At 36.9% G+C, this 16292-nt stretch overlaps 1 protein-coding gene across 4 annotated transcripts in view; it reads right to left on the bottom strand.

The window, feature by feature from the left end:
- Window positions 1-16292, bottom strand: part of LOC116842056 (LHFPL tetraspan subfamily member 6 protein-like) — a 38894-nt gene that overhangs the window by 7032 nt on the left and 15570 nt on the right. For all 4 annotated transcript variants that reach the window (XM_032810711.1, XM_032810709.1, XM_032810710.1 and 1 more), the window contains exon 3: window positions 2540-2715. In XM_032810711.1, the coding sequence (XP_032666602.1) occupies window positions 2540-2715 (176 nt within the window). The remainder of the gene's footprint in view (window positions 1-2539; window positions 2716-16292) is intronic.

Genomic DNA, 16292 nt, shown 5'->3' with positions numbered 1-16292 from the left:
CTGTGTTCATTCTACTATATCTTCATGTTTAGATAAACTATAGATATATGTTTGAGGCCAAAATGAACTATAAAATATAGTGAAATTATAGTTATTCCAACTATTTTTTTCTCTCAGTGTACATTGAGGGAAAAACGTATGATACTTGGAACTATAATGGCATAGTAAAAAGATTATAGTTAGGAATATAATTTTTATAGTAAATGTTACCATAATATTTGTAATATTTACAATATTAGCATAGTATAACTGACCCGTGTAAAATTTTTACCAAGAATTATAATTATTTGAAATAAAAAATATTGAATGGTAAGAAAAATTAACTATTTTATATAGTCAATACAATTGGAATATTTGGCAAATATAGGTACATGTAACTATATTCCCAAAAGGTGTTTTACCATATATATAGTAATAAGATGGTGACTATAAATCTGTGTTCATTCTACTATATCTTCATGTTTAGATAAACTATAGATATATGTTTGAGGCCAAAATGAACTATAAAATATAGTGAAATTATAGTTATTCCAACTATTTTTTTCTCTCAGTGTACATTGAGGGAAAAACGTATGATACTTGGAACTATAATGGCATAGTAAAAAGATTATAGTTAGGAATATTATTTTTATAGTAAATTTCAGTCTAATGTTTGTAATATTTACAATATAAGCATAGTATAACTGACCCATCTAAAACTTTTACCAAGAATTATAATCATTTGAAATAAAAAATATAGTAAGGTTGCAAATATTGAATGGTAAGAGAAATTAACTATTTTGTATAGTCAATACAATTAGAATATTTGGAAAATATAGGTATATGTAACTATATTTCCAAAGTGTGCTTTATTATATATATATATAGAGTAATAAGATAGTGACTATAAATCTGTGTTCATTCTACTATATCTTCATGTTTAGATGAACTGTAAATATATGTTTGAGGCCAAAACGAACTATAAAATATAGTGAGATTATAGTTATTCTAATTATTTTTTTTCTCAGTATAGTATTTTTCACGCTGGTTTTTACTATTTTTTATCTGCAGTATTTTTATACTAAATTAAAAGTACAAATAGATCTTTTTTTATTATTCTGGACTTTCCAGTAATGATTTTTAGAGTTTCAAGAGAAAATTGAGTTCCTTTTTATGTACAGAGATATAAAATTACCGTTTAAAGTTACGATTACTTAAAGTAAAATTACGGTAAGACGGTAATTTATTGGTACTTTTTCCTGTCGCATAAGTTAAATTATGCAACTTATAGTATTCTTCACGCTGTTTTTTTACTATTTTTTACATGCAATATTTTTATACTGAATTAAAAAATGCAAACAAATCTTTGTTTAATATTCTGGGCTTTCCAGTAATGATTTTTAGAGAAAATTGATTTTCTCTTTATGTACAGACAGAGTATAAAATTATCGTCAGATTCAAGGTGACGATTACTTACAGTAAAATTACGGTGAGACGATAATTGATTGATAATTTCGATCAAATTCGTTGTTTCTGATAGTTTCATGCATAGATACGCTGTATTTATATTTCCCGCGCCAATGCACAAAATACAAAACAATATTCTTCTTATATTCTCATTAAATGTATATCTGTCAAGTGTCTTTCGAATGAAAGAGAAGAGACTATTTACAATTCTTCGACGGTATTAAAATTTCTATTTCTTAAAATACTACTAAAAATTTGCAATCATATATCAAGATCCAGTGAAACGACGGAAACAGCAGTCAATATGTTAATCGTTCCTTTTTCCATTCTTTAATTTCCCGTTCTTTCCCGTCGGAAAAATCGCTAGCCTCGCGAAAGTAGAATTTCTGTGAAGGCGAGCAATTTCATTTAATTTTAATAAAAGCCTCTCTTTTACGAGATACGAGCACCGGTTGCGCGAATCTCGTCACTTTGGTAACGTGTCAAATATGTCCTCTCCGGAGGAATCAGTGCTACGAGGAGCTCCTCGACTCCTCGCCCATCTCGTCGCATCGATCATGTCGCATAGAGCCCCGCTCGTGAGTTCTGTCGTTTTTCGAGAGCGGCTCTCTCTCTCTCTCTCTCTCTCTCGCTCTCGTGCGCGCGGAAAGGAGCAAATCGAGAACAACGGACTAACTTGAAGCACGTAAATGGAATACGTCAATGCTGGAAGAAGGATGACGTCGCCGTGATATCTATTTTATTCGGGGACAGTTCATTATTTCGCGGCGCAAAATGGTGTCTCACCGGTCCGTTACCTCTCGTCTCACATCAATTTGACGAACGGACGAGCGAGCGAACGAACGAACGGACAGACGTCATTTTTAAAGGTGCATAGTCTAACGGTGTGTTCGATAAAAAGAGTCTAAATCACACTTCATCTCCTTCAACGCGAGACACGTAGAGCGCATTTCTCTCCCTCTCCCACCCTTCGAGCGGCATTAACGGCGCGTTAACGGTCAGTGGCGCCGCTCTCTACCGCGCGTATCGTCGTCGCTCATGAACTTCGTGCCGGCTCGCCGATAATGGCGCGCGGTTTCCCCGTGATACTCACCAGCGAGCAATTGCAAGGAGCCAAGGATCCTCGTGTGCTTGGGCGTCTTCAGGATGTGCGGCAGGAACGACGAGGCCGCCGCCAAGAGTGTGAGGGCGCCGATCACTGCGACCGCGACGCCGATCCCCATCGTGACCGTGCTTGCTTGCCACCAGGCGCTCGGTATGTCCCAAAAGCTGCCGTGAAATGAGAACATCACTGCTATAAGTCTCCCCGCATCGACCGGCAGTTCGTGACGTGAATTGAAACGTAATTACCGACGTTTAATCGGGCAGAAGAGAAAAAATGCGAGGTTTGAATTTTTCTCGTTTCAGAGACGCGAAAAGAATCCGGAAGGAAGTTTCTTGGGATCTAATTGGGATCCAGTCCGACTCGTAACGATCATGGATTCTACTTAGAAGTATAATAATACTTCAAACGTACGATTGTAAGTGGGAAATTCAAAGTTTTCCCAATGGAAAACTTTCTGATCAGCAATTTACATTGGAATGAGACATGTCATATGTTGACTTTCTAAATCACTATTCAATGTTCAATAAAACCAGGGTTGGGAAGTAACGCGTTACTTGTAACGACGTTACTATTTCGTTACTTTTTTTTGGTAACGATTTGGTAACGCCGTTACTTTTTTGTATCAGTAACGAAAAAGTAACGGCGTTACATTTTCTTTAGTAACGAGTAACGAAATTCATCGTTACTTATATCGTTACTTTTTTCTATGATGGCTTCTGTACACAGAACGCGGCAACGCTTGCCACGTGATGAAAGTTTGCACATGATAAACAATTAATGTGCTGCTTTCCGTAAAGCCCATTCTACAATAAGCAATAAATCTTAAGTCATAATAAAATTGACCAATCATAGTCGACTATTAGAAGAATAATCCACTGTAATTGGTCAATTTTATTGCGACTTAAAATTTATTGCTTATTGTAGAAAGCCTCTAAAGCATGATCTACAATGAGAACTTAAGTCATAAAATTTAAGCTTTAATCTCTAAGTCGTAAGAAATTATTTTTCTTATAATTGACTGTGATTGGTCAACTTCTTACGGCTTAGGATTTAAAGCTTAAATTTTATGGCTTAAGTTCTCATTGTAGACCACACTTAAGGGGCGTCGCACACGAATTGACATAACAGTAACGTAAGACGTACCGTAAGAACTGACCAATCACTTTGAGTATCGTCGAACCGTAAGGTCGCCATTTTTGTGAATACTCGATTGTAATTGGTCCATTTTTACGGTACGTCTTACGTTACTGTTATGTCAATTCGTGTGCGGCGCCCCTAAAGCCCATTCTACATTAGTCGCAATCGCAAGACCGCAAGGAAATTGTACCAATCATAATTGATTATTCTTCGATTGCAAGAAGAACAATCGATTATGATTAGTCAATTTCTTTGCGACCTTGCGACTTGCGACTAATGTAGAATAGGCTTTATGTCGTTATGCAATAATGTGTGCTTCCCGCTTAAATATCTTATATTTTGTCTTTATATATGTATAATTTATGTACTGTCTCTTCTACTATTCGTTTTATATGCCGATTTTAACTTTTTTTTTTACAAAAGTAACGGAAAGTAACGATTTTTTTATCGTTACTTTTCAAATAACGGTAACGCGTTACTTTTTAGAATCAGTAACGAGTAACGGTAACGAGTTACTTTTTACCGCAAGTAACGGTAGGTAACGTGTTATTTTTAAAAAGTAACGTTCCCAACCCTGAATAAAACTCAAAGTACTTAAAATTTTTTTTTCATTTTATTGAATGCAATAGTTAGTATAAAAACGTTATTCTCTGTTTTATACTATAATAGTATACCAACTGAAAGAAGAAGTGCGAGTTGCCACAGTATTTGTGCTTTTTCTAGACAGAAATCATCTCATTTTGAAACAGGAATGAGATTTCTAATTGGTATGATAGAGTGGGATAACCAACTCTGTGGAAGAAATCTAGTCGGTACTCTAGTCGGCATCCATGCTGTATGTAAGAAAATATTATGGAATTTCTATACGAGAAGCGTTCGCGATTTCGGCAATCGGCTGGACGTCGCACGAGTGGTGGTGTGAAACGACCACTCCGACACTCTTGCGCGGGCTTTATCGAATATTAAGGGGGCAGGGATGCATGGGGGTTTGTTCGAAAATTATTTTTTAATCACTAATCATTACTCATTTAATCCCCGTGTGTCTTAATCGATGACGTCCACGCAAGAATGCCGAGAGCCGACAGAGTGCTGGCTGCTGGAAGTCTCACTCTGTTCGCGATATTTTTAACATAATGCCGTGTTATATAATCGCAATACGCACAGTGGCCCGGACAGTTATTGGACCAAAAGAGAATATCATTTCACTAGTGTAGCGGACGAACAAACGATTTGAATGATGCGGAAACTTCAATCGGCGCGCGTTGTGTTTATCGGTTAATTTAGTGAAATGATAATATTATACGCGCACTTGTACTCGCATTCCCTCCGTGTTAATCAATAATAACGAGCACAACTCGTGCGACGAAATTAGCGCGAATTCATTGATTGTCACTTCAAGCAAAACGGGCGAGTGTACGTATAGTGTATGTATGAGCATGTGAGTGTGTATATACGTATGTGTGTGTGTGTGTGTGTGTGTGTATGTGTGTGTGTATGTGTGTGTGTGTGTGTGTGTGTGTGTGTGTGTGTGTGTGTGTGTGTGTATATATATATATATATATATATATATATATATATATATATAATTAAATTCCTGTGTAATATTATCATAGGAATAAATTTAAACGCGAAATCATATCACTCGCGCCACGTAGATAACGAATTAAAATTTCACCGATGAAATTCAGCAAAGTCGGGCTCGATCGCGTCGCTGTCGGAATTTTTCGGACAGGGCTCGGATATGAGCGAAAATTCGCGTAATTTCGCGTCGTTATTAACAACGGCTTATCAGGCTTATGCGATATATTTTGAATCGCGCGGGCAAGGCTCGCCGAGGGGAGCGTCGCATGCGCGATCTCCGCCGCGTAAACAATCACATTAGATGCAAACGAACTTGATTCCGCAACAGAAATTCCCGAAACAAATGCTACGTTGAATATTTCGAACGAGGAGTCGGCTGGCTCGCGCGAAATCGCTCTGTGCCGGGGAAAAAAAAAAGAAAAAAAGAAGAAACGAAGGGGGTTGACGCGGGAGGATATGGACACGGCGGGGCACGTAACTACGCAGAATATTTTTCGTTCTATGCAAATATTTTCCACGGGAGATATCTCCCGCCGCGTAAAATATCGTATTATCTGTTTTCAGTTTTCCGAACTTCCGACTCGTTAAATACGGCCGAACGCAATATTTTTCGCTGCGCGCACGCATTCTGACGTAAAATATTATATAGTTTTCGACCTTCTGCTGCCGGCGCAAAACACAAAAAATGGAATATCAATCGCCGCGAGCGCGCTGCACAGTTAAACGCTTCTGGCCGCCCGTCGTGCATTTTTGAAACTGTCGCCTCGATCTGCTATTCATATCGAGCAGCACGGCAGATCGAACGGCTTCGATCGCTCTTCGCGCCGGTGATCCCGTATGTGCTTCTTCGTTTGTCGAAAATGCACGCTCGCGACGCGATTAAATAGCGACGGAAACGACCCAAAGTATCAGCCGACGACACGATAATACGCGAATCGCGGTCGTTAGAAGAGAGGAGTATTTGTCGCCGTAGAGTGTCGCGAACGCGGTTATCCCCCAACGATTTTCCGGCGGTGTCTCTCTTTTTTCTTGCCAAAGTTTCTCGCTAAACGATCGGTGTCGATGATTTTTCAAGTTACGTTAACTCCACGTTATCCAGGGCTAACGTTTATGGGCCTATCGTGAACGCAAATGGAACTATCGGGTTATGCTGGCTTGTCGAGTGAGCGAGAGAGAAGCAGGGAGGGGAAGAGAGAGAGAGAGAGTGAGAAAGAGGAGAGGGAAAAAGAGAGAGAGCGAGAGTGACCCAACTATTAGCACTTATCGTGCCCGAGCCGCTTACAGAAGCGCGCGTTTCGCGTACGATTACGCTATCGGCCGTATTCGGGCCAATCGGGAAATCGCTCTCGTCATCTGGTATTCGCTATTTCTGGATATTAAGGGACTCAAACAGATATAATCGTCGCGGACGCGCACTTCGGTGACAGGCACGCGAAGATGATTTCAAAACGACATCAGATTCGTCTAAGAATCCTTTGTTGATATTAAGAGCGAGAAATCGCATATGAAAAAAACAAGGTTGAATTCATCTGACAATGAACACGTTTTGATCCGCGGAAACAATAATTTCTAGGTCTTAAAACCGAATTTGATTCATAAGAATCAGAAATAAACTTCTTACATGAGAAGAAAATTGTACTGAACAAATTATAAAATTTATAGAATTTTGTAACCGAGGAATAGATCGACATTCTACAGTAGATTATTATCAGTAAGTTATTATGCAGTAAATAATATTAAGAATTTGCTTGGTTCTTTAGTAAGATGAATTTTACTGGCAGTCGGTTTTTGCACTATTATAAACATAGAGTACAATGAAAAAACATTTACATGAGAAAAAGAAATTATTCTCTCCGTGTAGAAATTCTTATGAACCAAATTCGGTTCTAAGAACTAGGAATTCTATTTTCTTCAACTAATACGCGTTTGACGTATTCACTGTCTGGTTGATTCAATCAAATTTTTCTTTGTGTAGAATATTTCAGGTAGAATCCCGTTTGGGTCGACACAGTTTGGTCGACGCTCGTTTCGATAATAATTAAATAAAGACAGTAAAATTAGTCACAGTTTCTAGATAATTATTATCGATTTTTAACCACATTTCCAAGTCAATTCTTATATTCTTATTTCCAATAGTTGTTTCATCTTTAATTGCTAATATAATGTTTCGAGATCGTTTCCCAATCCTATTCAATAGAATTAACTAGTTCTATCACAACATAATGTTCTTATGAATTGCTCAACAGTTATTATCGGATATGAAGCTTGAATAGTAAAAACTGAATACATTGAGAGAAAAAATGGTTGATCTAAATTTTTAGTTATTTTTAGCCTCAACTATATTTTTTATAATAAAATAGTAGCAGTAATAAGCATATAAGATTATCATTACCAACATTATAATAGAATTTAATAAAAAAACTTCTTAATCATAATTTATAATAATTATTTTTCTACGTAATTATAGTTACAAATATCAAACGTTCTTTTCCCAGTGTGTAGTCTCTGACCAACTTCTTCCGGAAATTTTCACTCGGGACTTAGAAGCTACGCGCTCACAAAGATATGTCGGTTCAGCTTCCTCGTTCCCTTTCTCTATCTCATGCCCTGTCTTTGAAAGCCGACCGAGACCACAGCCGCACACACGGTCTCGTTATATTCAATAGACGGTGAATCAAATTCGACGAGTAAGTAAAACTTGGCTCGGCCGAGCGTACATCGCAATGAAAAAGGAAGAGGCGACATGCGGCTTGGTCGGATGGTACTGACACCCCGCGGTACTCCGACCTACATGTTGCACGACGTTGCACGAATTTGCGGAAATTAAATCAGAGGCGCATACAGGATGCATACGCGCGCGCGCGTGCGCGCACACACACACATACACACAGTTCGCGTCTCGTCGTTTTTTCGCGCGAACGAAGCGCTAGTGAAATCTCGCATAAGAGAGTGTATAACCGCAGATTTAATCTGCGGATGACTCATTGTTGGAGCGCTCGTGTGTTTGTCGCGCGATATTTTCGATGGAGAGAAACACACGCCAGTTGTGCCGCAGAAACTTCTCGCCGATAGAGAAATACGCGCATTGCCCCGGAGCCCGTTTTAATTTTGCTTCATGCACAGAGGAAACTTTTTATGGTCGCTACATATTCTATGGTCAGAGAGTACATTTGTGTGATTCTAAATTAAATAGATGTGCTATTAAGAAAGTTGCTGTTGTTACATGCCCAGCTGCACGATTCTCACACTCATAATTCTTATGATACTTAATGTTAGTACATTCAATTAGTACATCCTCATGTATATAGTGGCCCCCACTAAAGGAACATTGCTGACTCTCTATTGTGGTCTGCAGAGTAAATATTATGATTGAGAGATCCGCAGGATTTGGTTACACTATACATCACTGAGAGCAACGCTCGAATATGTATAGACAGGCGGCAAAGATGATCACTTCCAAAATACTATGGTTATTATAACCATCTTGGCATGGACGAAAATTAACACTAACATTTTGTTGTAGCAACCATATGTAGGCAAGTGAAATCCTCCAGTGTTTCCTCCGTGTAGAGAAAAATGTCCAGTAGCTGGCACTCATCAGTTTTCGGCACTCTTGCTCGAATTTTATTAAATATCAAAGTTTACGGGGATTTATTAATTATTCAGCAATTATTATTTATTGTTTGTTTATTTTTAAATTCCTCCGTGCACCTTAATATTTGGTTATTGATAAAAAAAGGTTAGATGCAAGAACTACAACATTAACTTTCAACTTTGTTGGAGAGAATATCCAAAAAATATTAGTCAAAATATTGTCAGTTTTAAATAGACCTAAATTAGTTATTATTTACTATTATTAGTTTGTTATGATTAATATCTGTCAAATTTTCGATCAAATTGTAAAAACTAGGATTGCTACTTTTGATTTGGCACAATCTAGTTACCAGTCTGTTCGACTTGGCTAGCTTCTAGCTAGTTTTCATTCAGAAAATACTTTTCCAACAACGCCATCAATTACGAATCACTTGTATATCGGACAACTAATCAGTTTTATCTCAATATGATTTTCTTATTTTGCATTTTTATTAATAACCATAACTCTTTCAACCCCGAAATTAATTCTATTCGCAAGAACAATTTTTTCTCTATTCATTATTGTTCTTAATAATATAAAAATGATATCCGATTTTTTTCATAATTTTCCATTTTGGAGAAATCAAAATATTATTTCAGAGAAACAACCCTTTAATATGCTACATCATTTTCGGTGCAATCTATATTCTATATAATAATAATTTTCTACTTTTCATATATCGTAATAATGCACGAGAATATTCTATATAATGCCTTTTGTGCAATATTAATAAATCGCGATTATTTGTGGAACGGCCAGCATCGAAATGAAGAGGCGACAATTTATTAGTTTTTACTACTACAACTAAGTGATAAGATCAAAATTCCGCCTAGAATCGTAAAAGACAAAATTGCCAACAACATTTGACAGTTTGGCGGCGAAAAATATCGATTAGTTTGGCGTCTTGATCTATTCGAAGTACGTGTTACCTCAGGATAACGACGGATGCGAAAAGGTTAATATTAATATTAATGATTACTTGATGATGTTCATGTATGAGCGCCGAAAACAAACAGAGTGCCGACTCTACCGGGTGTTTCTCTCTCTGCACACGTGTCGTAACGTAATTATGCGTGACAGTACACGAAAAAAAAGATTTGGTTGAATGAACCAAATATTTGGTCGAATATGAAAAAACCAGAAATTCCGATTGAAGTAACCCGAATTCTGTTTAAGTTAGGGTTTCTGATTTCCCGACCTTTTTAATTTCTCAGGACTCGAGAATTCCCGTGTGTCTGTTCCCGGGAATTCCCGGGAAATCGAGAATATAAAAAAATCTGTGAAAAACACGATAACGATCTGTGAAACATGAAATTCAAAGAAAGTAATAAATTAAAATATCTATTAATTGTTTAAATAAATTGTATTATTGACAATTTGACATTATGCAATTATTTTGCCTATATATTCACATAAATGTAACATAAATTAATCTTTTATTGCATCAATCAGTCGATTTTTATTTTCAGTTTAACAAAAATAAAATTAAGTTTAATTTTACAAAGTAACATGTTACTTAATGATATATTAATATAAAATCGATACAACGTTTATCGATACAACTGATATAACGTTTTCGACATCATAGTTGGACGGACGGTTCTCTCTAGTGTCTCGAATATTACAATTATAAACATGCAAACATGAGTAAGCGATCTAGAAAGAATTATTTAGAAGGATATAAAACAGAAGAAACAATTAGTGATTCGGAGGATTCTGAGTACGTATATGAGACATTAATAACTGCATTATACCAATGCAATTAAAATAAAAATATTATGATTTTATTTTTAATATATTCACATATGTATAATAAATTTAATATGTTTCTTAAACATATTAGATATAGAAATGGTAAAGAGAAAAAAAGAGGGGAAAAGGAGAAATAGTGACATAATAAAATTATTTCCTTCAATTATTATGTCTCTTTTAATAATTGAATTGGTAATTTATTAATTATTACTCAATTATTATACATATATGTGCTTAAATATATTTCGGTCGAAATGACCGGTACGCACCCCCTAAGTAGGTCCTGTTAACGACTCCACTCCCGGGTTAAACAAACATCGACCAACATAAGCATAAGCATCACTTGTTCTAGTTTAATATTTGAATAACATTTGAATAACAACAAAGATAAAGTAATACTTAAAACACTAAGCACCAAAGCGAATGTAATTATTGTTTGCGCGTTAATTATCTATTTATTATGTTTTTTCAAAAATTTTTCGATTTCTCGACTGATTTTTTCCCGGGATTAAATTTGACAAATTTCCCGGGAAATCGAGATCGAGAATTCCCGGGTCAAAAACCCTAGTTTAAGTCAACCAAAAATCTTGTTAACTTAAACAGAATTTGGGTTACTTCAATCAAAATTCCTTGATCGTTCATATTCAATCACAACAATATCGTATACAATTGAAGCCACGATCGGCGTGCTTCCGACGCGTACAGACGGGATTTCTTGAGCGCGAGGCGCGAATATCGACGCCGCGGAAAAATTGACTTGAAAATAAACACGCGCGAGGCGAGGTTCTCGTCGCTCGTTGACGAGCGCTTTGCGAAATGCACAGCGACGTGCGGTATAGCGCGCGAGTTAACTTCATTTCCTATCGTTTCCCATCATTGTGCGCGCTGTCACGTACGAAAGCGCCGATTGTCAGGGGAATTTCCATAAAATTCCATGCACTTCTGACGTCAATGTGCCGCGCTGAGCCAAGCCAACTATCGCGACTCGTAGCGGAAATCGTGCGAGGCTCCCTGCATTCGCGCAGAAGGCAGTGGCCGACGTTGATTCCGGCGAAATCAAAGCGAAGATAAATTATTTTCGCGTCCGCGCGACAAATTGCAAATTGCACGCGTGCACGTCGTGCGGATAGACGAGTGGATTAACTAACGTGCGCACAGAGGACAGACTAGTAAAGGCGGACGCGAAACTTTCGCGTCGTGGTTTATAATAATTTACTTGACGAAGCTTTAAATATGGAAGTGATGTAAAGCAAGCGAGAAGTAATATAGAAAAAGCACTTTAATAAACGCACTTAAATAAACTTCTGGGAGCCCAAACATAACTAAATTTTACCCACATCAATTTTCCAAACGTTGCTGTTTTTAAAAATATATATGTTTCGTTTACTTATTATGATTTTTTCAACCTCATCAAATCGCAAAAACATTAATAGATCTCTCAATGTTTTCTGCATTGATTTAAAAAAAGCATTAAATTTTTAACAGTTTTATAGTTATGTGCAAATGAAAACGCACTGGGTAAAATTTATACATGTTTAAGGTTTATATAACTTTTTGATGTCTAGGGTTCTAGGGTTAATAAAATGTTTAAAAAGGTTACATGTAACTAGAATTATAGACGCGCAATGTCGAATGACATTTCATATTTCAAAATAAGCTACAGTTTCGAAATTTGAGCCGATTTAGATGTTTTCTTTTAATGAAATGTAGAATTTTATCGAGTAAAATTTTTCCTTTGCTTTCCTTCTTTTAAATCAGACATGGAAAAGTTAGATTTGGAAATTTCTTTTTCAATCAAGCAGTAAATAATTCATTTCACACTTAATCTAATTTAAAAAAAATCAATCTAACGCAGCTCACTAATAAAATTTTATCTTTTTCTTTATTTTATTTTTATTCTATATTTTTATTTTAGTAAGTAAAAATTAATGAATTAAGCAAGACTAAATTATCTATTTCTTTATTAATCATTGTTCTTAAAGTAACAAATTTTGAGTTTCCGCATCTGTTGGAGTTGTTTGATTGAAAAAAAATCTCCAAATCTGATATTTTTATCTCTGATTTAGGAAAAGGGAAGCCAAACACAAAAATTTGGCTCGACCAAGTTGATTTCATTAGCTTTCATTAAAGAAAAAAAAGAAACAAAAAACGAATCATCGAGATCGCTTTAAATCCCTGTAGCCTTTTTTGAAACATAAAATTTCATTTGACCCCAATATGCGTTGCTGGCCGGCGTAGCTTCATTTCTCGCGTGCAGAACTTTGCGCGCCGGTATACTTTCGACCACGACCGTCGAATTCTTCCCAGCGTTTGCGCCAACGTGGTTGTAGTCGATAACGGCTAGTAATTCGTATATGGAACGACCCAATTCTCGTTTTTAACGCGGCACGGTCGACCCGGCAAGGGCCACGCAGGTCATGCGAATTCAACGCGCATCATTTCACCGCGGATAGGATAGTGCAGCGTTCGAAAAACATTCACAAATACCTTAATACCTTTTACGCTCAAAGCGGCACCGGTGCCGATCCGATTAATCTCACGCCCGTCCCCCGTCATCGTCGCTGCGGTAACATGTATTGTTATTATTCCAGTTGTCACATTAGTACCGCCGCCGCCACATCACAAACATTGCGAACAAGAGTTTACTTTCCGGCCAAATTATTGGTATTATTAAATTGGTACTGATGTTGTTGGTATTAACCTTGATTAACTGTGTAATCTGCATGAACATTTGACTGTTCAACGCCCCGAGTCGAAATTTTGACCCTATGTTAAACCTTGAATTCTACATCGCAATAGGAGCTAAAGCCAGCGGCACACGGTGCTTGTTTTCATGCTGGATTGCTTGCTAATTGGTGCATTTCGGAAATACACCAATCAGAGTATTTCCATCCAGCAAGCAATCCAGCACGAAAACAAAGGCCGTGTGCCGCTGATTTTAGATAGCAAAGTAGATTTAATTCTAATGATATAATTTACTCCTACTTTGACCCTTATGATGTCTGAAATTTCCGCTTTCGCTTTCTTTAGCGACAAAGTAGGTTGTATAATAGTAGGATCTTAGGGAGCAAAGTAGGTTCCTTTCAGTTGCGAACCTCTATTGAAGCTTTAGCTCCCACATAGAATATATGTATTTTATAGAAATATTTAAAAAATTTAATAAATAACAAAACAGAAACATCAAATAGCATACAAAATATACATTTTATTTGTTGCATATATTTCAGACATCATCAGAGTCAAAGTAAGAATAAATTATATCATTAGAATTAAACCTACTTTGCTATCTTAGCTCCTACTGCAGTGTAGAATTCAACATAGGGTCAAAATTTCGACTCGAAAATGAGTGCCAATATCGTCAAAATAGATTTTATCTAAATTGTAGATTATCTAAGTAGGCTTAAACTATTTTAAGAGCGTCAAAGTAGCGTCAAAATTTTGACAAGGTAAAGTTAAAGGTTCAAAAGAGAAGTTAATGAGTATCAATATCCTCAAAGTAGGTTTTACTTAGACTATAAACCGTCTAAATAAGTGCAAACTATCTTTAAGAACGTCAAAGTAGCATCAAAATTTAGGCACTAGCGCCCAAGAACGAGCGGCGCCAGCGTGTCGAAAGGAGTTCTTTTTATAAATTTCGGCGTACCCAGACTACGTCATCGCGCAAGCGATCGGCACTCGACGCAATTAATATCGCGAATGCTCGGGTGTCTCGAGAAAGAGGGGTAGTTCATATCTCTTCCGGTTAATCTTCCAATCGTGTTCGAGACTTTTCCAATGAAATTTCCAACCTGAACGTTTCTAAGAAATTCCAAACACTATCAACGCAACTTTCCTCGTAACACTGATATTGTTGCATATTATAACAAACACATAATTGACTAAATGTGTCAAAATGTTAAAGATATAAGCCACAAAGTCTCATCTACATGTCGAACACAGGTTCTTATGATTATCACGACGTGAGATAATCGATGATGGTAACTTAGCGATCTCTGTAATTATATTTATGTATGTGTGAAATATTATGAAATAAAATATTACGAAGTAATTATACTTACGGAAGCATATTACAAAGTAATTATATTGATGAAATATACTGTACTGAATTAATTAAATTTATGTCATACAATAAAGTAAAAATTTTTTTATATTGATGCAATAAATAGATTTACTAAAAATTACTCTCGGATTTCTACCTTGCATTTTATACGACATATTATTTTAAGCAAATTTTGATCATATTTTTCGTATTTGTAGTTGAATTTTCTCTATGCAATAAATATGAGTATATTTAACTTGAATTTTCTCTATGCAATAAATATATGTGCCATATGAACCACTCGTGATGGGCTGGTAAAGTTGCCGTCAAAGAACAATGCTGTAAAAGGGTCAAAATTTGCCCGTAAGGGAAATATATGTGCCGAATGAAATATTCAATTTACATCGTGCAATAATGTTTTTTATTTTGTTAGACTTGCTGAAAGTTACACTCAGCTTTTGACATTACATTTTACATTCTACTTCGTCATTCTATGAGACAAATATGAGTATCATATGAACCATTTATAGTGCAATCATAATATAGCGCCTGGTAAAGTTACTGGCAAAAGTTGCGTACACCTGTTTGTCCGAGTACATTAATATCACGAGATTTGTTTGAGGAGCAAGCTCAGGTCGGAAAAGACGCGAACACAAGTTAAGGGAAACCAGCCGTGAATCGAGATGCACGTTTCGCTCGGCGAACTGACGACATTTTCCGTGTAATTTCGTTCTTCCGTGTTCCACGCGTAGACTGGAGAAGAAATACCGTTTATCTTCCGCGCAGTTCCTCCCCTTTTCATAATTCCCTTTGTTAATAAAGGTGCTTTAGTCCCAATGCCGCGGGGTACCGCGATTTTTACGAGCTCTCGCAACGGCGCCGCTCGAGCCCACACATAGAGCTCGCGAAGAAAGTTTTTATAGCGACCGACCCGTTTTCACGTGCCCGACCCGTTTTCATGTGCCCGAGCGAGCGTCCGCGAGTCATCGCGCGAGTGTCGGCGCGGAATTATTCCGACCGCGCGACACGAATTATACGAGCCACTTAAGTCCGGCTCGAAATTATTCCGCTTCGCATTCCCAGCCCAAATTAACCCGTCCATTGTCAAACTTTAAATATCGCGCACTGATCCACCTTCCTCCATTCCTTGCCTGCCTGCTCCGCGCTCGTCTCGCATTGGACGCATCCTAAAAATCTTTTCGCCGCTCGCAGAATGCGATTTTGCGCGTGTCGTAACTCGAACGCTAATGTTTCGCTCACTCGACTCTCGTCGAGCCTCGAATTTTCCATTACAGATTCGTTATATTGGTATGTATTACTGTGTATGTGTGTGTATATATATGCATATATTATTATTTATCAAACACGTATGCAGGGCATATCGGTTCGCACAATTTTCATCTATGACGGTTTAAAGAACAGGTTGTAAAGTGAACGTTCATCTCTCTCGTGTATTTGCAATAAAAACCATTGGAAAAAATTGTTTCATAAAAAAATCAATGTCACTTTGAATTTGAAGCGTGTATTTCTTTTTTTCATATAATATTGTACGAAATTTTAAAACACTATCGGAAATGTCACTTTTATTGATATTTAAT

Source organism: Odontomachus brunneus, unplaced genomic scaffold (genome assembly GCF_010583005.1).
Source record: "Odontomachus brunneus isolate Ranch 3 - 2012 unplaced genomic scaffold, Obru_v1 Obru_scaffold_021, whole genome shotgun sequence".
NCBI lineage: Eukaryota > Metazoa > Arthropoda > Insecta > Hymenoptera > Formicidae > Odontomachus > Odontomachus brunneus.
This window is presented reverse-complemented; position numbering and strand designations above follow the sequence as displayed.